This window comes from Nematolebias whitei, chromosome 2 (genome assembly GCF_014905685.2).
Source record: "Nematolebias whitei isolate Nwh7 chromosome 2, NemWhi1, whole genome shotgun sequence".
Lineage (NCBI taxonomy): Eukaryota > Metazoa > Chordata > Actinopteri > Cyprinodontiformes > Rivulidae > Nematolebias > Nematolebias whitei.
The window spans coordinates 14,243,355-14,265,290 of NC_056499.1; the positions used below are offsets into that span (position 1 = coordinate 14,243,355).

Here is a 21,936-nt window from a genome sequence, read left to right on the forward strand (position 1 = left end):
TAGGAAAATGCATCACCTGTCACCAACATCACGGATCACCAAGATGTGTTCAAGTTACATTTATATTGTAGGAAAAAAACATAATCGGTCACCAGGATGTGTTCAAGTTACTGGAATATAAAAAGCATCACTGGTCACCAGGATGCATTCAAGTTCCATTTATATTATAGGAAAATGCATCACATATCACCAGGATGTGTTCAAGTTACATTTATATTGTAGGAAAAACACATTATCGGTCACCAGGATGTGTTCAAGTTACAGTTATATTGTAGGAAAATCATCTCTGCTCATCACAGTTCTGTTCTGCTTGTTTTATGCTTGTTTTAACTTAACAGTTTATTTTTAGCTTCTTCAGCACATTTCAGCAGACGTTCAGCTGTATTTCTGCTGTTAAATGTTGTTTCCTGTTGTCTCCGTTTGTCTCCCTGCAGAACAGAAAAGTGTGTTTTCTGTGCCAGAGAGCGACCTGAAAAGGATCTTCTGGGTTCTGTCTCTGCCCATCATTGCTCTGCTCTTCCTGACCATCCCGGACTGCAGGAGACGGTTCTGGAGGAGCTGGTTCATGGTGACGTTCTTCATGTCGGCCATCTGGATCTCAGCCTTCACGTACGTGCTGGTCTGGATGGTCACTGTTGTTGGTGAGGAGCTCAGTCAGAACTTTGTTTTTGGTGACAGAAGATGAACTTTAAGTTCTGACATCTTTCGTCTTTTTATTATTTTAATTGAAAAACGTTCAGGTTTAGATTTTGGATGCACGTGTTCTTCTCTTTAAAAGTTTGTGTTTGCATTTTCAACAATGTTCAGTCAGGTTATCTCGATGGTTCCTTTTTTTTTTTTTTGCTTTGATGTTTCGTCCTTCATCCAAAGGACTTCTTCAATCTGAGCAGACACCAAACAAACTGACTGGCACAAACACCATACTCCATAGTGGGGGGGAAAAACAGTTTGCTGGTGCTAAGGATGAAGGACGAAATGTCTCAGCAAAAAAAAAAAAAAAGAAGAAGCCGTCCAGATGACCTGACTGAACAATGTTGGATTTTTACCTGGATTATTGAGCATGAACTTTGTTTATTTTAATTTTAGTCTGCCCCTCCAGAGGTTCTGAAAAACTAAAACTGAACTCCAGATTCTGCATAACAGTTAGTTGGGGGCTTTTGAAAGGCGGCTCTAAAAAAACCTTGTAGCTCGAACTTCCTCCAGTTGGTTCCACTTCAATTCTCAGCTCTTCTACCAGAGGCCTGGGTTCTGTTCAGTATCTCAGCTGTTCCTAGGACTGCACTCTTCTGGACAGAGATCTCTGAGGTTGTTCCTGGGATCTGTTGGAGCCACTCATCCAGCTTTGGGATCACAGCACCAAGTGCTCCAATGGCCACTGGGACTACTGATGCTTTGACTTTCCTTCTGTATGTCCTCTTTCAGCCCTCGGTATTTCTTCAGCTGCTCCTTCTTCTTGATGTTACAGTCACTTGGGATTGCTCCATCTATCCCCACTTCATTCTCTAGTTGTCAACCTCCTTAAGATCTGGTTGGTTAGGTCTGTTTGTTGGTCTGGATCTGAAGGTCCCACAGTATCTTAGCCTTATCATTTTCCACCACCCTTGGTGGCATCCCACACTTTGTGGAACCTCCAGTTCATACACAGCACAGATGTTCCTGTATATTACTCATCAGTTCATCTCGGGGTTTCCTCCTGATGTACTCCAGGATCTTTGTTGTTTCATCCAGTAGAATGGCTCAGATGCTCACTGGTCCTCTGGCTCCCTACTTTCTCTGAGTGTTCAGTCTCAGGGTGCTGGACTTGGACTGAAACCCATCAGTGAGTGTCCCATCAGTGGTTTCTATGTCCTCCTTTGGCCCAGTAAGGTGTCTGCTGACTGGCACAAGTCAACATGATGTTAAAGATTTAAACCCTGTTTGTTCCTCCTGAAAACCAAGAATCTGGTTCTAAAAGTCAAACGTTTTCTTTAAGTCTCTTTGTGAGATCTGGGTACATTCTGTACATTTCCTGGTCTTCCCGGTCCAGGTGCAGGAATAAATCAGTCGAACTCTGCAAAGCGTCCGCTTTGAGGATCACAAGTATTTGAAACTTGTGGGAAAATAGTTTCAGATCAGAGTCACATGTTGGTCGGCTGGCTAATTCCTGAGATACCATTGTTCAGATGAGGGAGGGGGCATTACGCTGTAACTCCAGAAGTCCTTGTGGCCAGTCATCCTCCACAGGATTACAGCGGCCCGGCCCCTGAGGAAGTCCAGTCATGTGAGGACCGGCTGCACATGCATGACCCGGCATGGGTCTAAGAACAAATTCCACCTCTGTCCACAATAGAGACGTAAACTGTAGTTCTGAGCTGGGGGCGATGCTGAGAGGACAAAGTTCTCATGTGAAGGTCCTCTGAAGCACAACGAGATGATTATCACACCCTCAGACAAAGAAGACAGGAATACTATGAAAGAGCCAGCAGGGACACAAGGAGGTCTTTTAGGAACTGGTGGTTTAAATGAAGGAATAAACCATGAGGAGACATTTTGATTGACTCTAAACTAAGACAAATCACAACATAACTACCGGTAGTTACTACTGATGTTATTACGGTTTTCTTTTACAATTTATACTTTGTTGGCTGTAACTGGAACCCTGTGTACACAATTTTGTTCCATCACATGTACCACATGAGATGTGAATGACAATAAAGAAAACCTTGACCTTGAAATTGTAAAATAAAAATAAAAAAATGTTTATTGTGAATGGAGGTGGTTGGACTCAAGGAGGAAGACTGAAACAAGGATGACACAAGAAGGACACAAATATTAAAACTGAAATAAGGAGGACACAAGGAGGACACAAGGATGAAAACTGAAATAAGGAGTACACAAGAATGAAGACTGAAACAAGGGGGATAAAAGGGGACACAAGGATGAAAACTGAAAACTGCGATAGGCGAAGCTTTTCCTTACATTACACCAGGGGTGTCAAACCCACTTACAAAACGGGGCCAAAATTAAAACCTTTTTCAAACTAAGGGCCAATTTCAGAAACTACATTAACTCAAATCAGATACCCAGCATCTTTTCTTGGTCACAGGTTCCTCAACAACAGTTTGATTGGTCTCATTTGATGTTCTCTGTTGTGCTTTCTACATCCTAATTAAAGATTACTGAAAAAATTCAAGAGATAGAAGTATTGTACGTTTCACATATCATCTTGGGGGCCAGATAAGATGTCAACGAGGGCCACATTTGGCCCCTGGGCCTTGAGTTTGACACGTATGGTTTACACATTTCCCAGGAGCAGTTTCCATTTCGGGAGATGAGTAAAAAATAGGAGCTGCTCCGATACAAAGACAGAGAGCAAAGCAGCAGGAGGAAAACAGGAAGCGGGAAGGAACGCCTCGTTAGAGAGCTAGTGAAGAAAAAAACACATTTATAAATGTTGTACGTCAGTGCATGAAAAGAACCTTAACTTTAGCAGAGATTAAAAACCTAGCTGTAGCAAAGTACTACTCCAAGCTCATGACTGACATCTTCCTGAGCTGTCCAACAGTTTTTGTAGAGACTTTTATGAAGTCCAGTTGTCTCTTCCTGTTCAGCAGGTCAAGCTCAACGCTGCTGTTTTCTCTCAGACTTTGTCATGTGTGAAATCTGATTTTGTTGTCATTTTGTTTGCTCAGGTGAGACGCTCGGTATCCCCGACACTGTTATGGGACTCACCCTGCTTGCTGCTGGAACCAGTATACCCGACACCGTGGCCAGTGTGATGGTTGCCAGAGAAGGTATCACTGTCGCAGCTCACCTGACAGAAACACTAAAGACATAGCGCTTCAGAATACCAGACTATTGGTGCACAGGCCTAAAACTCACCGCGGGCAGGTTTATGAGCAAATGTTTCTTTTAGAATTGGTGAAGAACGAAGGTGAACAGATGTCTGATGTGTTTGTCAGGGAAAGCTGACATGGCCATGTCCAACATCGTGGGCTCGAATGTGTTCGACATGCTGTGCCTGGGTCTGCCCTGGTTCATCAGGACTGTCTTTGTGGACACCAACAACCCTGTGGAGGTCAACAGCACCGGACTGGTCTTCATTTCTGCCATTCTCCTCGTCTCCATCGTCTTCCTGTTTGGAGCCGTGCACGTCAACAGATGGAGGCTGGACTGGAAGCTGGGACTCGTTTGTTTAGTTTGTTACATTCTGTTTGCCACTCTGTCCATCCTCTATGAGTTGGGGATCATTGGAAATAATCCCATAAGACTGTGTGGCAACTAAAGTCTGATCGAAAAGGACTGGTGCAAGAGTCTTTAAAAACCAACGCACTAGTGAAACTTGAAAGAACTAATGAATCAATCCAAACCCTCCTGCTGCCCTTGGCTCAAAAAGAACCAAAAGGCTGCTGTCGGCTGTCGCTAGGCCTCGTGGGTTATTTTGATCCAAGGGCAGGACCTTTGGGGCCACACTCGAAATACAGCTGCCATCTTTAAATACCCACAATTCTCACAGGTGACTATTTCAAATCCTAAACATAAAAAATATATAATTATTACACTAATATAACATGTTCATAAATCATCAGATCCACCCTCCTCATACCAGGTTGGACCCTTTGCCTTCAGTCTAGACACATAACTCTGTTTCCCAGGTCCAACAAGATTCGAGTCCATCCTGACAGGACATCAGCTGCAAGTCCATGATGACAACCCTGTTCCAAATCTGAAAAGTTCTGATTGGACTGAGGAGTCCAGTGGATCCAAACTCAGACCAGGTGGTATTCCTTCTCATCAGGATTGGTGAGGGTCATGTCTCCTGTTCGTAGAGACAGGAAGTGGTACCAGGTGTGCTCTTCTGTTGCTGGAGGTTCAGGGGTGGTATTCTGCAGACCTCGGGTGGAACCAGTGGTTCCTGGATCGACCAGTTTGACCTCTGACCTCAACGTAATAAAGTGGTGAGTGTAAAATAAAGATACGGTGATCTACAGAACAGGACATGTGGACTATAAACCCATCCGTATCCAGTTGTCACTGTGAGGGGGGGGGGGGGACATCTGGACACGTCTCCAGTCCAAGAGACAACCCTTCAGCCTTGAGACACTTGCTTTAATAGACACATGGATGAAGAGCCTTTCATCAGGTTCTTGCATGTTTACTACAGCAATGAAAGGCACGAGTGGAGTTATTGTTGGACACTTTCAGGACTTTATTCTGCAGCTTGGTTGTAACGTTTGATCAGAAAACATCTTGAGGACAATGTTCACATCGTCTTAACATTTACTGAAGTTAAAGATGTGACACACGCAGCTTGTTGTTTCTGGATGAAGCAGCTTTAATCCAGTTCTACTAAACAAAAGCCTGATGTAGATGGAAATCTTCACTTTGTTCAAAAGCTTTTAACATTTTGGTGTTTGTGACTTATTTGAGGACATGGAAGCAGAGGTCATGTTACACATTAACTTACAGATGAAGTCTATAAATTTGTATTTCTGATTATTAACCTCATCCTTTGATAATTATTTGTTGGTTTTGGTGTACTGTTAAGATGTTTCAACTATTATCCCTGTATTTATAACAGATGTCTGTGGGAATTTAAAGATGGTGAATGCATTTAACGGTATGTGTTGGTCAGGAGGAACATAAAGCTGTGCAATAGGAGTGGTTTGGTGTGCAGATCTTTCAGGTCCGGGACTCGTTCTAGTCGACTGTAAAGGTTTTTTCATTCCTTTGCTAATAAGAATTAAAAAATTAAAAGTTAAAAAAGGTGCAACCTCACAAACACAAACCCACCACAGCGTCACTCAGGCCTCCTGCGTGGTTACAGGTTGAAAAATAAAACACTTTACGTTCAGTTCTTAGAAAGGTTAACAAGTCCGGGTTAAAAATTAAAAAGTTTATTGTTCAAATACACAGCCCAGCAAATTATAAAGGGGTTAACAAATTAAAGATAAAATAGTAAAGTAGAACATAAAAACAACAACAGAAGAGACCGTGGACATTTAAGGATATGAATTATTGTGTTTTTAAAACAAAACAAAGATCACTAAACAGGGCAGAATGTGTGAGTGTTTTTTTCTGTGACAACTATCTTTAGGCGTTGCGATCGATGCGGACATCCACCTCTCGTCCATTGATCTTGGTTCCGTTCATCATCCTGCAGGCCTTCTCGGCGCTCTCAGCACAATCGAACCGCACCGTTCCACATCCCTTCGACTTGCCGTTCTCCATTTTGATTTCAGCAAACATTACCTGGCCTGCAGGAAATGACAAAAGAGCATCGACTAAACCCCGGACTCTTCAAAGTGCTGATTAAATAAAGCCAGCAGTTGTGACCCGTTAGTTCACGGTGAAATGCTGAGTCTGAGCAGATTTTAATCAAAACATCTCAACGTAATGAAGCTCTTACCACAGTGGCTGAACTTCTCCTTGAGCTTCTGCCATGTCAGGTCGTAGGACAGCTGCAACACAAACACCAGTCAGCGTTTCTGAAAGACCAGCTAAGGTCTCACTCTGCTGTTAGCCAACATTTCACTCTACTTTAGCTAACCTCTCACTCTGCTTCAGCTAATGTCACACTCTGCTTCGGCCAACATCTCTCACTCTGCTTCGGTCAACTTTTCACTCTGCTTCAGCCAAGGTCTCTCTCTGCTTCGGCCAACATCTTATTCTGCCTCAGTCAACGTCTCACTCTGCCTCGGCCAGCGTCTCACTCTGCTTCGGCCAGCGTTTCACTCTGCTTCGGCCAGCGTCTCACTTTGCTTCGGCCAACGTCTCACTCGGCTTCAGTCAACTTTTCATTCTGCTTCGGCCAAGATCTCTCTCTGCTTCGGCCAACATCTTATTCTGCTTCAGTCAACGTCTCACTTTACTTCAGCCAACATCTCACTCTGCTTCGGCCAATGTCTCACTTTGTTTCAGGCCACCCTCTCACTCTGCTTCGGCAAACTTCTCATTCTGCTTCAGTCAACGTCTCACTCTACTTCAGCCAACATCTCACTCTGCTTCGGCCAATGTCTCACTTTGTTTCAGGCCACCCTCTCACTCTGCTTCGGCAAACTTCTCATTCAGCTCCAGTCAACGTCTCACTCTGCTTCGGCCAATGTGTCACTCTGCTTCGGCCAACATCTTATTCTGCTTCAGTCAACGTCTCACTCTACTTCAGGATAGCTTCTCACTCTGCTTCAGTCAATGTCTCACTCTGCTTCAGCCAACGTCTCACTCTGCTGTCAGCCAGCATCCCATTAAAATCCTTTTCTGCAGTTAAACATGAGCCATGCAGGAAAACCGTCACAGTGGTTGGAGGCTAGACTCTCTGATTGGTTGAAGATCCTACATGAGACAAACGGGTTGGACTGGTCCAAACTTCTAAACAGTCCCGTCCTCTTGTGGACCACGGTTGCCTTTTTAAACCATTTTATTGCTCGTCTGTTGCGGGACGTCCTGGACGCCCTTTGCCAGATGTTTTTCAGACTATTCTCAAGGTTGTCGTGTGATGCTCTTGGAAATGTTGCAGGACATTCCTGAGACATTTGGGCAACATTATGGGAGACTTTTTGACAAATTCTTACCCAAACATCACCCAGAGTTTGGGTGCACCTTTGAGCAGGACATGGTGATAAAAGTCATGCATACAATTCAGTCAGACTGAAATTGTATGATTAAATTGTCTGTCATCAAGTGAGATTCTGGTTTCAGCATTTCTAAACCTTTATAAAATAAAGTACACAAATATACCGGTAATCAAAAAAGTTAAATATTTGTCACAAAGAAAAATAAATAAATGAGTTATCAGGAGTCTTGTCGGGAGCTTTATCATGTCATGGACCGATAACCCAACATTTCAGCAGCTGTAATAATTTGACCCAAACTTACATTTCTCACAAATATCTGACAGCCTCCTTTGGACCCGGAGCCTCCACCCAAGTGGCCTCCACCGCCATAGCCACCAAACCCACGGTTCATGTCCATTCCTGACATGCCTAAACGGTCGAAGCCGGAGCCCATCCTGTCCATGGACATGTTGCCCATTCCACCACCTGCAGGAGTGAAGAACCAGCAACAGAACCACATGAAGGCTTCAGCACTGAAGGAGACTCAAACTGGGACTTTAGGATGACACATCTTAATAAATCACAGAAAGCTTCTGATCGGCTCAAATCACTCAGTAGCCTCAAGGTTCCTGCAGCGCTTCCCTGATATTAGAATCAACGACTGAGTAGAAGACTGTCTCCCAGTAAAAAACATGTTAAAATAAAATATTGCAGTCGTTCTGCATCTTGATGCCGTTACATTAGATGGAAAACATTAAATGTGGAAATAATTTAGTTATTTTGCGTTTTGAGAGGAGAAACTACTGCAGAAGACATGTTTTTTCCTTAAGGACATGTTGATGTTTCAGGATTACTGTATATTAAAGAGAATATCTAGTGTGATCAAAATAAAAACATATTTTTGATCACAGAAACTGTGTGTAAAGCTGATTTTTTTTTTTTTCATTTAGCCTTTATTTATACAGGTTAGTCTCATTGAGCCACGAGAACTCATTTTCAAGAGAGACCTGTTTAGGGAGCACATGGTGGGGGTTAAGGGCCTTGCTCATGGGCCCAGGGTGGGGCGAATGAGGGTGGGGGCAAGTGTGGGTGTTTCACCTACCCCACCCACAATTTTGATGTTGTCGGGGCCGGGGCGTGAACCGGCGATCTTCGGATCACAAGCCCACCTCTCTAACCTCTGCGCCACCACTCCCCCACTATGGTTGTTTTTATAGACGGTCACATTCTAAACAACTGTTAGTGTTTAAACGTTTTACCTGATTGATTAACAAAAAGCAGTGATTAAAAAAAACATTCAGACCATCTGTAGGTGTTCCTGTACCTAAACCGGAGCCCATGGGTCCCATGCCACCACTGCCCATCCCTCCTCCAAAACCACCACCTGAAGGACAGATTGGAAAGAAATATGACCGTTTCACAGGCAGTTTAAACAAAAACACACAGTCTCCATCAAACTCGTGTGTGTGTGTGTGTGTGTGAATTGAACAGAAAACTGGATATTCTGAGGTCAAAGAATCACCTACCCATTCCTCCAAACGAGTCCCCAAATCCTCGGTTCATTGACATGTCACCATGGCTAAAGTCTCGATCCATCCCCCCCATTCCGGATCGATACATGTCTGAACATAACAGAGCAAAATAACTTTCAACTGAAGCTCCATCACAGCCTTGAAGTGACCCGCGTAAAGACACTCACCTCCCATTCTGCTAACCGAAGCCAAGTCTCTGCCTCCGAACCCCCCCATGCTGCTCATACTGTCCATTCCCCCGAAACCCCCTCCACTACTCATTCCTGGGAAAAACAGGCCGAGCTTGATCGTTACCGTTTGATTAAGTATTTAACGAGAAAAAAAAGACACAGAACACGTACCTCCTCCAAGTCTGTTCATCCCACCATAACTGGAGGAGTCCATACCTACAGGAAAAGGAAGTGACGTCACACCTGATGTTTTACTAACAGGATCACCTAACTGTTGAATATGCTGCTTCACAGGGACAAACACTCAAGCTGTTTTGGTAGGTAGACAAATATTTTGGCTGTTTCTGTAGGTAAGCAAACATGCAGCCGGGGACAAGTTTAGCGCTCAGATTTTTAAATTTAGGACACATCAAGGTTCAAAAAGAGCCAATTTTTTTGGTGGATTTAGCTTTTTTCTGATAAGTCTTAATGTGACTTTGTGACTTTTCAACAAGGAGTTTCATTAACAACCTGCAGACAAACAGCTGCTGCGCTCCGTGAACCTCAGCAGACAGAACTCGGATCAGGAAACGGTGTCAGAATAAACCGTGTTCCAGCTGCGAGTGAAAAAACCAGTCAGGCTTTTTAACAGCTGCTCTCAGTGAACAAGCTAACGACCATTACCTTTTAATTAAAGAAAGGCCGAGTAAAGATTTCTCCACGTTCTGTGGATCAAACATTTTCCTGAGAGGATTAGGAAGTGCTGTGTGAGGGGCGGGATTACAGAGATCCAAACAGATAAAACAATAAATAAAGTTTGTCACTGCAGCTGTCACAACTTTCCATGCTTGAAGCAGCCATGTTGGATTTAGTCAGGATTCTCCGACTATCGGAGCTGAAATTTGGATTTATGGCGTCCAGATTTTGTTTTTCGAACTCATAACTCAAGTTTACTTCCCAATACAAATGGAACGCACCGGCTCGAAGAGGACTGTTTTTACTTATTTGTCTGTTTAAAATAAAACGCTAACGTGACTGACCTCCAGGTCCCATGGAGCCCATTCCTCCCCCACTGAGACGATTAGCATTTATGGGCTGGCCTCCCGGTCCCAACCCCATGCCGATTCCGCCCAGACCACCTGCAGGACGGGAGAAAAACGTTAAATATTCACCATCAAACTGCAAACAGAAAGATTCTGTCAGTCAGACACAGAACTCCCAACCACGTGCCATTTAAGCTACAGTAAAAAGAAACTACACAGAAAATTAACTGAATATTCTGCATTATAGATAAAAATGTGTTTTATTAACCGAACTTCAATGTTTGTTCTGTAAAACAAGTTTAAACTACTCAAGATGCACCGATAATCGTTTCATTTATCCAATCACAGTCTTAGAATCAAATCTTCCACCCTAAATATCAAGTTTTTATTTGCGTTAAAGAAGCTGAAGGCTGTGATGTCAGGGTGTCAGCTCGTGATTTCTGCAAGGAATAAGTTGAAACATCACTCACGAGGTAACGGAGAGGACTTTTCTACTTGACGGAAATCCTCAGGAGGAAGAGACTTTTCATCCTGCAAACAACAAGTGTTTTGGTTTGTTCATCAAAAATCAACACGTCTAATCTCAAAACAACTTAAATAATAAACATTACGCACAATTTTCACGTGCATCTGCCGCTCAAAGAGCATCTGTCCATTGAACATGGCTGGGTCACGAGTTGAGGAGAAATTCACATGAAATCATCGTTTTAATGCCGACACATTCTTCTGTTTGTTTTTGGACTAGAGCAACTTACGTTAAGCCATTTCAGCCAATCGGGTATAAAACATTCAATTCAGTTTTTTTATATAACATCGAGTCACAACAGAAGTCATCTCGGGGCACTGAACAGAAATATTCATATAAAAATATCACAAGTTAACAGTATTTATCTGAGGAGCAGACTGCTTTGAATTTATCTCCAACGCAGAACTCTCATCTTGAGCAAGCATGAAGGCGACAGTGGAAAGGAAAAACTCCCTCATGAGGAAGAAACCTTTAGCAGAACCAGACTCAGGACAAGTGACCATCTGCTTCGACCAGCGGAGTTTGAGAGGAACAGGAAGGAGGAATAGATACACAATGGCAGGTTGAGAATAACATGTTAAGATAGAAATAGTATCAAATGAAAACTATTCAATTTTAAGAATTTATTTAAGGAAATGTGGTCACTTCAGCTTATCACATTCAGATGATCACAGCTCGGACTGTTACTTGTAACTTTTATACTTTATGAATTATTTAACTTTATTCTTTGTCTTAGAAATGCATAGAGCGTCAGATCCCTCAAAAATATTGAGCTTTTAGAGAACTTCAGCATGTTTTAGCTTTAAGCTCACACCCTAGCGCTGCTGGGATACCTTTTTTATTTTAGCTTTGCTTATTTTAGATTTCAACTACCAGTAGTTTAGCAGAATTTAGTGTTGCTACATATAGCTGAAGTTTGGCTCATTTTAGCTTTTGTCTGATTGTTTTAAGTAAGTTTCAGCTTCTTCAGGTGCACTTATTTTACAGGAAACACTGCTTGTTAATGGTTTAGCTTCCATATTGAACTTTTAAAGGATACAGATGGCCTGAACTGCCTCCAGCGGCTGTTCAAACGTCACAGTTCCCATCCCGCGACTCTTTCCGTCTTTATCCTCCTTAACGTCTGCTCGTTTCACCAAACCTGCCATGCCAAACACCTCCTTCAACTTCTTCCAGCCCACCCTGAAGTCCAGCTGCAGAACAAAACAACATTTTTAATAAACATTAAACGTTATTAACTGGACCAAACCTCTGATGAACGCCTGTTCTCACATTAGCCACGAACACCGTGGTGCCCAGCCGCCCAGCCTGCAGGGCATGGATGACATCTGGTGGTATGTTGGGGTTGTTGGCAATGGAGTGGGGGACGTTCATCCCACTGGGGCCCATGTCCTGCACCCGACCCCCCTGCTGGCTTCCTCCCATGCGCTGCAGCGCACGCCTGGCATGTTCACCATCAGGGTCCTGAAATTGCAAAAACACTGAAATCACCAAAGATTGTTCACAAAAAACAAAGTTCTCACAATTTTAGAGCAAAAAACTCAATCCAACAATTCCTCCATCCATGATTTTTAAGCCATTTCAGACATTAAAGTGTCTGTAAATGTATTTAATTTATCATGACCTTGTAATGCTTTTTATGTGGAAACGTAAAAATAAATTAATACCTGAGAAACAAGTGATAAACTCGGTGCTATGAGATAAAATGCATTTCAAACACTGAAACAGCTTTAAACAGATTTTAATTCACACCTCCTTGATGTTGAGGGGTCTTCCATTCAGGTCATGTTTATTCATGGTCGACACGGCCTTCTTCACAAACTCCTCATCTTTAAACTCCACCACACTGAAGAACAAGAGTCATCACCACATTTATCCAGAAAAACAAGAATAAAAAAGGTTTACTTCAGAGAAAAGGTAGTTTCTTACCCACAACCCTGACAGGGGACATCAGGCGAATCCAGGCGATAACAAACCGTAAACAAAATACATTTAATATCAAGACAAAACTGTAAAAATCATATTTTAAGACATATAAAAAGTATAACTTAGTCATACTACAACCACTGGCCTGAGCCATGAGGTTAAATTGGTATTTATTAAACAAGATAAAAACGTATTAACTGTGAAATTATTAATTATTTGCAGTATGATGAGCTAAGATACAATGAGATTTAGCTTGTAATATTAAACACATTAAAACATTATTTTCAGATCATTCAACAGTTTAAGATGATGTTGAACTAGACCACAAGGAGTGGTAAAACAATAAGTTCATCGAGATCTAAATTTATTAAAGGCATTTGTGAAATTGAATCTAAAACATTAATAAAAACTGTTTTGCTCCACTGAAGAGAAAAATAATTGGAGGTGTTTATTTTGAGACATGAGGGTCAATCAATCAGATAAATCACACAACCCACATTTCCATTTGGAAAATGTCCAAACAAACAAACTAACAAACATTTAGACCAATTGAAATAACAACAACAAAAGCAAAAAATTTAAAAAGTACTCTTAGAGGTTCTTTAGGCTACATTTCCAAAAATCAACAGGACATCTCCCATTCAAATGAATGTCAATAATGATCCATCTGTAAACACAACGTACAGGATCTCCAGTTCAGTAGAGCCAATAGATCTGAGCCTAAAAGTTTAATGAGAGCCTGCTGAGGGCTTTTAAAACCTCGTGCAGCAAGTCGGCCACATCACTTACCCTTGACTTTCCTTCTGCATCCTTATAGAGCTCCACGTATGTAACCTCACCAACTACATGAGACATACAAAGGAAAAATACCAAAAGAACAAAAGGGATTTGAGTCACCAAGTCTTCAAGTTGTCGCTGGCCTTGGCAACGCCGCTACAGATGGAGATGTCCCATTAATGATCAACAGTCAGACCAACATCCCACCAGACAACACCAAGCCTTCTGGGCAGAGACTGAGACACCCAAAGGCCAAGGCCAGAGAGAAACACAGCTATATAACCTGGGAAATTCAAAAGACTTGCAACATGTTAACAGATTCCATTCATGGCAGTAGATTTGTTGCCCAAAAGGCTTCTTCAGACCCCCCTCGTTAAGAAAGGAAAACATTTCAAGTCATGAGCACCCAGCAGCAAAGACATTCAACAATCAAATTCTACAACTAGTTGGAGGTTACAGTTTGGAGCTGCCAATGCAATAAAACAAGTGACAACTTCTTCCTTTTCTCAAATACGTATCAGCCCAAGCTGAATGGGTGTCCACCCGAAAGAAATTTGACTTAAAAACCAATAACCTAAAGTCATACACTGTTGTTTCCTTAGCATCTGCTCTTCATACTGCCAGGACATGAATGATCTAAAACTAACAAGACTAGTTGTGAAAACAGGAAGCTCTGTTTGATGAAGAGGTTGAGAACTTCTAATCAAACGAGAGGACAGAAGAAAAGACATCACGATCACCTCATGATGAGACGATGTTACCTTTCTCACGCATTACATCTTTGATGGCCTGCCACTTCATGTCATAAGGAATATTACTGATGAACACCCGGTTCCTGTGACCGCTCTTCTTCTCTCCATATTTATCTTTGTAGGGATGGAAGCGGGGTGCTCGTTTGCCGGCAGAGGACTTCTCCTTGGAGTCGTGCTTTTCTTGGGTGTCCTTACTCTCCTCGTTGTCCCTACAAATGAAAAGAACCGCTGGTCAAAGGACTGTATTCAAAAAACACACAGAGTAAGCATATTCAAAAACATTTGAATAAATACGTGTAACTGCATTTCATATTTTCGTGCTGATGTGGAGGGGAGCGCTACATCAGTAGCTTTTTGGCTAGCGTGCCTGTACTGTGTTGCGCGCCGCTAGCTTAGCACTACGTCAGTGCCAACGGGTGGGGGAGTGGGTTAAGGACATTTTGGTAGGCAGGGCGCTCGGTTCTGTTGATAGGATGGAGCGCCTTCCTTGTATAAATGTGGGGGAAACACCGGAATGCATTAAATAAAAACCTCCAATCACTGTAACTACTCTCAGGCAGACGATACAGGAGTCTCCCATCACGTACAAAATGACTAAAGGACAGTTATTATTCACAACCTGTCAGATTACTAAACTCTCGATAAATAGCACGTAACAACTGGCAATGACACTGAACCAAACCACATCTGTGACAACTAATATGACTAATATTAGCTTGTTATATGTTCATTATTTATTGCTACTGCACTGGTTGGGCGGTATCTGGGATCATATATGATACAGTATCCATCTACCTTACCATCATAATTCAATCTCCATGTCACATAACCTGCACAGTATATGTTAATTATATGCTATATTCATTCAAATTCATCCTGCTGCACCATTATATTCTACCATTTTGTTGTTTAATACTGCTCTTTAGGATGCTGTAAATATTACAACTACTTTTTCACTTTTTGGTACTTTAGTTTTGTACCCTTATTGCACGCTTTTAGCATTTCTTGTTCGTTTGTTCTTTGATCTTTTAGCGAGTCAAATCGGTTCTTCTCATCCTATGCATTTCATTGTACCGTTTACCTTGCATATGACCAATAAACACAACTTGAACAGTTTTAACCACAGGCAGACTGGTCAGGGCGCAATGAAAATAAAAACACTTTCATCATATACTGAGACCTCTAATCCTGTTAGCTCATTAACCCTGGTTCATTGTGTAGCACTGTGAGGCTATGAGCTGCTTCGTGGATACCACCAACTTTGTTTAACGCAAAGCATTGTAGTCCTGTTTGTGTGTTGGACGAGTGTGAAAATGGGCCGTGACTCGTGAACATCACTGTGCTGTGTATATGTGCAACAATGATTGCAGATTTAAAAACAAGTGAGAATATGGAATAATGAAAACTTATATGATAGTCGAACAGAGGTCTACTGTTATAGTATAGGTCTAGTATTACAGTACATGTATATACAGGTTGAATGAAAAAAAAAGGACTATGATTATAGTATAGGTCTAGTATTATACTATAGGTATACTCTTTTAGTATACACAGCATTTTTAGAAAGGCCTGATTGTAAGTAGGCCGGTCGTGTTAGGCTTCTGTCCCAACATACAGCTCAGAACAGCTCCTGACAGTACATCCTTTCTCATATTAGGAAAAACCAACAAAACTCCTTAAGCTGCGCAACTTTCTAAATTTGAGGACCAGTCCATGGGGTTGCCCCTAAACAATCCCACAAACCATTGCGCGCCGTTTTCGGTAGGTGGCGCTAAACAAAGATGGCGGTAACCGTGAAACGGCGACTGACTTCACGTTTTTTAGCTGCAGCCACAATGAAAGGCTCTCCCTGATTGGGTTCAAACGTAAAAAAAATATATATATTGCTGATAGTATCGATGTCGTAGACTCAGATCCTGCGATTTTAAAAAAAAACTAACTTCAATAACATTATTAACATAAGGCTTACTTTTAATTTCACGAGGTTTTAATTTAAAAATATCTACTGGTTGCCGCTAGCGTTAGCAAACAGCATAGCATAGCTCGCTTAGTGCACGATTTTAGTAAAGCTGAAAAGAACGTAACGTTTACAAATTTATAACGGCCATTTTTATAATGTCGTAACCAATACGCCTAAGATCCGAAGCGTATTTACCATCGGTTCGTGTTTCTAGCAAATTTAAGCTTCTCGACTAACAAAAGGATCCCATCTTAGCTAGCTAGTTAGCTTTGAGCAGGTCATTAATTTGCCTCACGTTTTCACGCCGTTCGGTGTTTCCTGAGAAGTCTCGTCAATTTCGGACAAAACAGACGCTTCAATTTCTTCTTCTTCTTCTTCTTTAATCTCTTCTTCAGGATTTGTAACATCCGCCATGTTGAGATTATTCCGTTTTTGTCAGAACAGAAGACGTTTCTACGCAGTAAGAATGTGCGGGATTCGCTCTTCTTCTGTTGTGGATTTTCAGAATCAGGGCAGCAGCAGACATTCCAACTGAGAGGCGCTCCAGCGCCACCTTCTGGAGGGAAGGTGCGTGGCAGATGGGCAGCAAGACAAAAGAATTATAGCAACTATTGTCAAATTTAAGAAGAAATGTTGGTTCAATTGTTTTGCACGTACTACCTTTTCTCGACCACTGGATAGCAGTGTAAGACTGTCTGAACCGAAGGATGGATAAAGTCCATGCTCAATAATCCAGGTATACAATGCAACAATTTTCAGTCAGGTCATCTGGACAGTTTCTTTTTTTTTCTGCTGAAACGTTTCACTTTCTTCTGACATGACTGTCGATGAGGAAGAGGGCTGGCACAAGAGGAGGGGGCGTACCAAAGACACCATCTTAGCACTAACAGAACTGGTTTGTTCCACTTTGGAGTAAGCTGTTGGGGGAAGAATCAGATTTGTTGTGTGTTTCCTTGACTGATGAAGCCTTCTGGATGGAAGGTGAAACGTTTCAGCAAAAAAATAAACTGTCCAGATAACCTGACTGAAAAATGTTGAAGGATGGATAGTGAGGGAGTGAGCCGCGTGTCTCTAAGAAAAATGGGAGGGAGGCCTCTTGACGTGACAAGGGCTGACTCTCTACGGTTCTCAAAATGGCGGCTGCTCGGTGTGGTTTGAGCTCTTTAGCATTTTTCACACAAAGCTTTTAATAAAAATCAGTCAACAAGTTCTCAGCTTCTTTTTGCAGAGAATAACATTTTACACAAAGGCACGAGTTTCAACTGTGAACTTTGGAGCTTCGACAGGACGGAGGTTTATTCCCAGAGGTCGGTCTGTTAGCTTAGCTTATAGCTTAGCTTCTTTTAACGATTCAAAACAGCGATTGTGGACGGTTAAAATGGATTTTAAGAATAAAAGAGAAAGGGAGGTGTCAGTGAAGGACAACAGAGTTGAACCTTTTATTATCCAGTGTCTTCAGTAGAAAGAGAAAGACAAAGAAACAATAAATGAAAACGAGGTCGATCATTTTAATTTATCATGCGATTAATTGATATATAGATTATCGTGACAGGCCTAGTGTTAAACTGTAATTCTATTCTGATCCTGATTGTATTATATTATTGTATTTCACTTTGACCACACTGGACAACATTTACTGTCACTAAACAGTGCTGTGACATGTTGTCTGGTGATTAGTGTAAAATATTGTTGCTCGTTTGTTTTCATCTTTTTTATTACTGTAATATTAATTTGACACGTTTTGTCTTAGGTTTTGCACTCTCAGCGCCTCAGTGAACCTCCACTTAAACCATGGGTGATCCTCCAGGTGGACAGTGCACGGTGCACATGCACGGCTGGCAGACACAGAAGAATCAAATCAAACTGTGGTGCATCTGCAAAGGGCCTGAGGAGCAGGATGACATGTTGTCTGTGATAAACTGTGCAGGACTCAGTCAGACACCGTCAGCGAGTGAGCCGTGGTTCTGTCACCTGACCCTGCACTCCTCGTTTACACTTCAATATGTAGGTACATTGTGTTCACTTTGTTATTTTTACTTCCTCACTGTTTACACTGTTTACACTGTTTACACTGCCACTTTACCACTTTTGTCTGCACTACGCTGGGCACTATGTTAAAGGACTAGATATATTTAAAGAAGAAGTCACCTGGTCTCTATGACTCAGGGCTGGGCCACATCATGTCGGTCATGATAATACGGGTCAAAAAAACTTGCCCGGGAAAATAAATTATATCATGATATGCTAATTTCATGACGGAAATACGTCAGTGTTTCCCATACTAAAAACCGGATTCCAAAAAAGTTGGGACACTAAACAAATTGTGAATAAAATCTGAATGCAATGATGTGGAGATGGCAAATGTCAATATTTTATTCGTAATATAACATAGATGACAGATCAAAAGTTTAATATGAGTAAATGTAACATTTTAAAGGAAAAATATGTTGATTCAAAATTTCACAGTGTCAACAAATCCAAAAAAAGTTGGGACAAGTAGCAATAAGTGGCTGGAAAAAGGAAATTGAGCATATAACGAACAGCTGGAAGACCAATTAACACTAATTAGGTCAATTGACAACATGATTGGGTATAAAAAGAGCTTCTCAGAGTGTCAGTGTCTCGCAGAAGCCAAGATGGTAAGAGGATCACCAATTCCACCATTGTTGCGCAGAAAGATAGTGCAGCAATACCAGAATGGTGTTACCCAGCGTAAAATAGCAAAGACTTTTAAGTTATCATCATCAACCGTGCATAACATCATCAAAAGATCCAGAGAATCTGGAACAATCGCTGTGCGTAAGGGTGTAGTGACATAGGTCGGTTAGCTTCGTTTAGCTTTGGAGCTACACTACACGTTATAATATCTGGACTAGTTAAAGTACCTGATATTATACTTAATTTAAACGGGTTCTCTCTTTTTCGAGCTACTTGACAGATATGTGACAGAGATCAGTGACGTGAGACGTTAATTTTCTTTGACCCATCAAAATGAATGCGGTCATTTATTAACAGAATCAAAGTTTAACATCAAACATTGTACACGTGATTATTCTGATTGAAGCAATAACACAGTGTAGATGAACATATGCATGAGATATATTCATAAATTAAACGGATTCTTTCATTTTTCTGGACCGTATATAATGTGCATTGAATTTAGAAATGTAACGTGAGACGTTAATTATCTTTGACTCACCAAACGACAGTGGGTCATTTATTAACAGAATCAAAGTTTAACACATCACACATTTACATTAATTGGCAAAATATGGAAAATAACAACATGGCTAATTTTAGCAAGCTGTACAATTTTGATTGACCACACGGCGGTGGATGAGAACTTTACACAGACATTTCTAAAATATCTGGAATGATTTCTACCTGATAGAAGAATTTTAAAGATGGAAAGATGAAGTTTAAAGGGAGAAAAAGATGGGTGAGGGGGTTTGTTTGTGTCAGCATTCAGGACGGCACTCTCCGGGCTTTTCTCAGCTTCTTCCCCAGTACACTTAGGTGGTATAACTCGACTCTTTTACCTGGAGATGTCTCCACTGGTACGAAAGTCCATTCAACGCACCCTATCAGCGTCTCCGTAGGAACAGCTGTGAATCGTCCGAAGTAGTGACGGTATTCCGTCCGACACAGGTTCACCTCACGAGTGGACTTCACATGAGTGGAGTCCGTCAGAGTTCCACCCAGAGGTGGAAGATGGTATAATCCCATAAGACTCGGAAGAGCTCTGTGGTCATGTCAGGATCTTCCTGTTTCCCAGCACGGGAGCTGCAACGACTCCAAACTCGACTCTCGACCCCACTGGAAACTTCACACGACTCTCGACACTCTCTCGACACTTTAAAGAGCTCTATTTCCGGTTCATTTGGGAGTTTCTGATTGGTCAATATCGACCAGACAGGGGTGTGTTTTGTGACGTAAGAGGTCACTAGAAGTCAGAAAAACAGCAAGAATGTTATGGGACAGATTGAAAATGTTTTTAGAGACAGAGAGAGAAATGTTTGGACGAGTTGGCGGAAAAACAGGTGCCAACAGGTGCCAGCTTCTCTATTTACGTCTGAGAGGATGTAAAAACACGACAGCTCGTTCCAACAACTGGTCTGCGTTTGACTCCAACCTTGGACCACTTACACTTGCTCATTTAAAGACAGAAAATCAGAAAATGCATAATTACTCTGTAACAGACCTTAACATGAATTCTAACTTTGCATGAGGATTAAAAATCATTATTACTGTTTCACAGTTAATTAAAATGATTAGTTCACTGCAGCATCTAAAATGGTTTGAACTAAAACACTTTGATTATCAAACATTTGTAAAATAGTAATGATAATAAAAAAGAGAGTGTTCTTTCACTTGAATTTTCAAGAAAGAAAGTCTCAGGATGGGTCAACCTGTATTTCTGGATTCAAATCAATGAAATGACAGTTTCTGTCCCATATGGTCCTTAAGGTCAAATCCTGACCTTAGGCTTAGTTCACTACAGTCCCCCCTTTGGAAATCATCGCCTGTCCATGGGGATGAATTCCAACATGAACTTACGCCTTCGAATGTTCTTGAGCTTGATGTAATCCAGCAAGGAAAACAAAAGTCAAAAGTAATCCAGCAAGGAAAACAAAAGTCAAAAGTAATCCAGCAAGGAAAACAAAGTCAAAGGATGTAATCCACAATGTTTTTGTAATTCCATAATGTTGTTGGTAATTCCATTGTAGCAATGCTTTAACCCCTTGGAAACAGAGTTTGTAATCCATTGGAAAAAGTCATATAATCCACAACGGTAAATCCACAACGATTGGAAGTGTTGATTGATCAGCATACAGAGGAGTTCCCTTGGATTGAACCGAAGATGCGGCCACTGGATGAAGATTGGAGACCAACGTCAGGATTGCAGGTCTCCTCCAGCGAAGGTCGTCGCTGGGTGGATGTCCAGTCTGTGCCGTTCTGGTTCAATGTGACATGCAATTATGTGGTTTAAAGTGGGCTTATGAAGGGGATTTTACATAAGGCCTTAAACTATATGCACCTGGTGTGTAAGCTATTATGGTTGGGAACAGCTACAACTACCAGTTAAGGGGTGGAACATGCTGAAAAGGGTAACTATAGGGGTTTATACCTATAGAAAAGGGTTCCAAACTATTTTTCCATTTCTAACTTGGTTTAAGCTAGCTTTACATGGCAAAATATAGCTTGGTTCAATTGTCTGTTGTCTTTTAGACGAACGACTTGTGATTGGGTGTTTTGGTTTCCCCATAAATGATTTTGGAAGTCTATGGCGAGACTCATCAAAAAGAATTAGCTATCCCCCGAATAGAATTGTTCGAGCAGGTTCGGCTTAAGCGTTGTGAGACCAATGTAGATTATGGTACTTAAGGTAGCATTAATATACATTGACTCCGCGAAGATTGCAATTTAATGAATGAACTGCATGTTGGCATAGTTAAAACCCTTTACAGTCTCCAACTAAAACTTACACACAAAATTCATTCTTACCTCAGAAACAACCAAAACCAATTAAACAACGTTTCAACATCGACAAGAGTAGTGACTAAGCAACTAGAAACATCGTTTCACTGCTTCACCTCACCCTGGTTGTCAGATTCAGTCACGCTGTCCCGTTTGTTTGTTTCTTTGCACACCTTGTGTGGTTTAACCTGGTTACGATGTACCCATTTAACAGTTGGCTCTTTTTGGCCTTTGCTGATTTTTATCTGATAGACAACTGGA

General features: G+C 41.6%; 2 protein-coding genes across 2 annotated transcripts in view; one reads left to right on the forward strand and one right to left on the reverse strand.

Annotated features, from left to right (window-relative positions):
• Positions 1-4,264, forward strand: part of slc24a5 (solute carrier family 24 member 5) — a 9,594-nt gene extending 5,330 nt beyond the window's left edge. The window contains exons 7-9 of the mRNA XM_037693210.1: positions 435-641; positions 3,672-3,773; positions 3,942-4,264. Of these exons, the coding sequence (XP_037549138.1) occupies positions 435-641; positions 3,672-3,773; positions 3,942-4,264 (632 nt within the window). The remainder of the gene's footprint in view (positions 1-434; positions 642-3,671; positions 3,774-3,941) is intronic.
• A 1,621-nt stretch (positions 4,265-5,885) lies between these two features.
• Positions 5,886-16,700, reverse strand: myef2 (myelin expression factor 2). The gene is made up of 17 exons (XM_037697020.1): positions 16,493-16,700; positions 14,247-14,446; positions 13,498-13,550; positions 12,712-12,719; positions 12,535-12,628; positions 12,055-12,246; positions 11,822-11,975; positions 10,872-10,921; positions 10,727-10,787; positions 10,254-10,352; positions 9,402-9,450; positions 9,232-9,320; positions 9,059-9,154; positions 8,857-8,916; positions 7,855-8,018; positions 6,389-6,440; positions 5,886-6,236 (listed from the first exon to the last, which is right to left on the reverse strand). Exons 1-17 carry the CDS (start codon positions 16,609-16,611, stop codon positions 6,073-6,075), a joined length of 1,704 nt encoding a protein of 567 aa, XP_037552948.1. The 5' UTR covers positions 16,612-16,700; the 3' UTR covers positions 5,886-6,072.
• Between the last annotated feature and the right edge of the window lie 5,236 nt (positions 16,701-21,936).

Coding starts and splice junctions, on each gene's coding strand:
- myef2 (XM_037697020.1), bottom strand. CDS start 16,611: ATGGCGGATGTTACAAATCCTGAAGAAGAGATTAAAGAAGAAGAAGAA. Junction 11,976..12,054: donor CCACGGTGTTCGTGGCTAAT/GTGAGAACAGGC, acceptor TTTGTTCTGCAG/CTGGACTTCAGGGTGGGCTG. Junction 10,353..10,726: donor AAAGTCCTCTCCGTTACCTC/GTGAGTGATGTT, acceptor CCCGTCCTGCAG/GTGGTCTGGGCGGAATCGGC.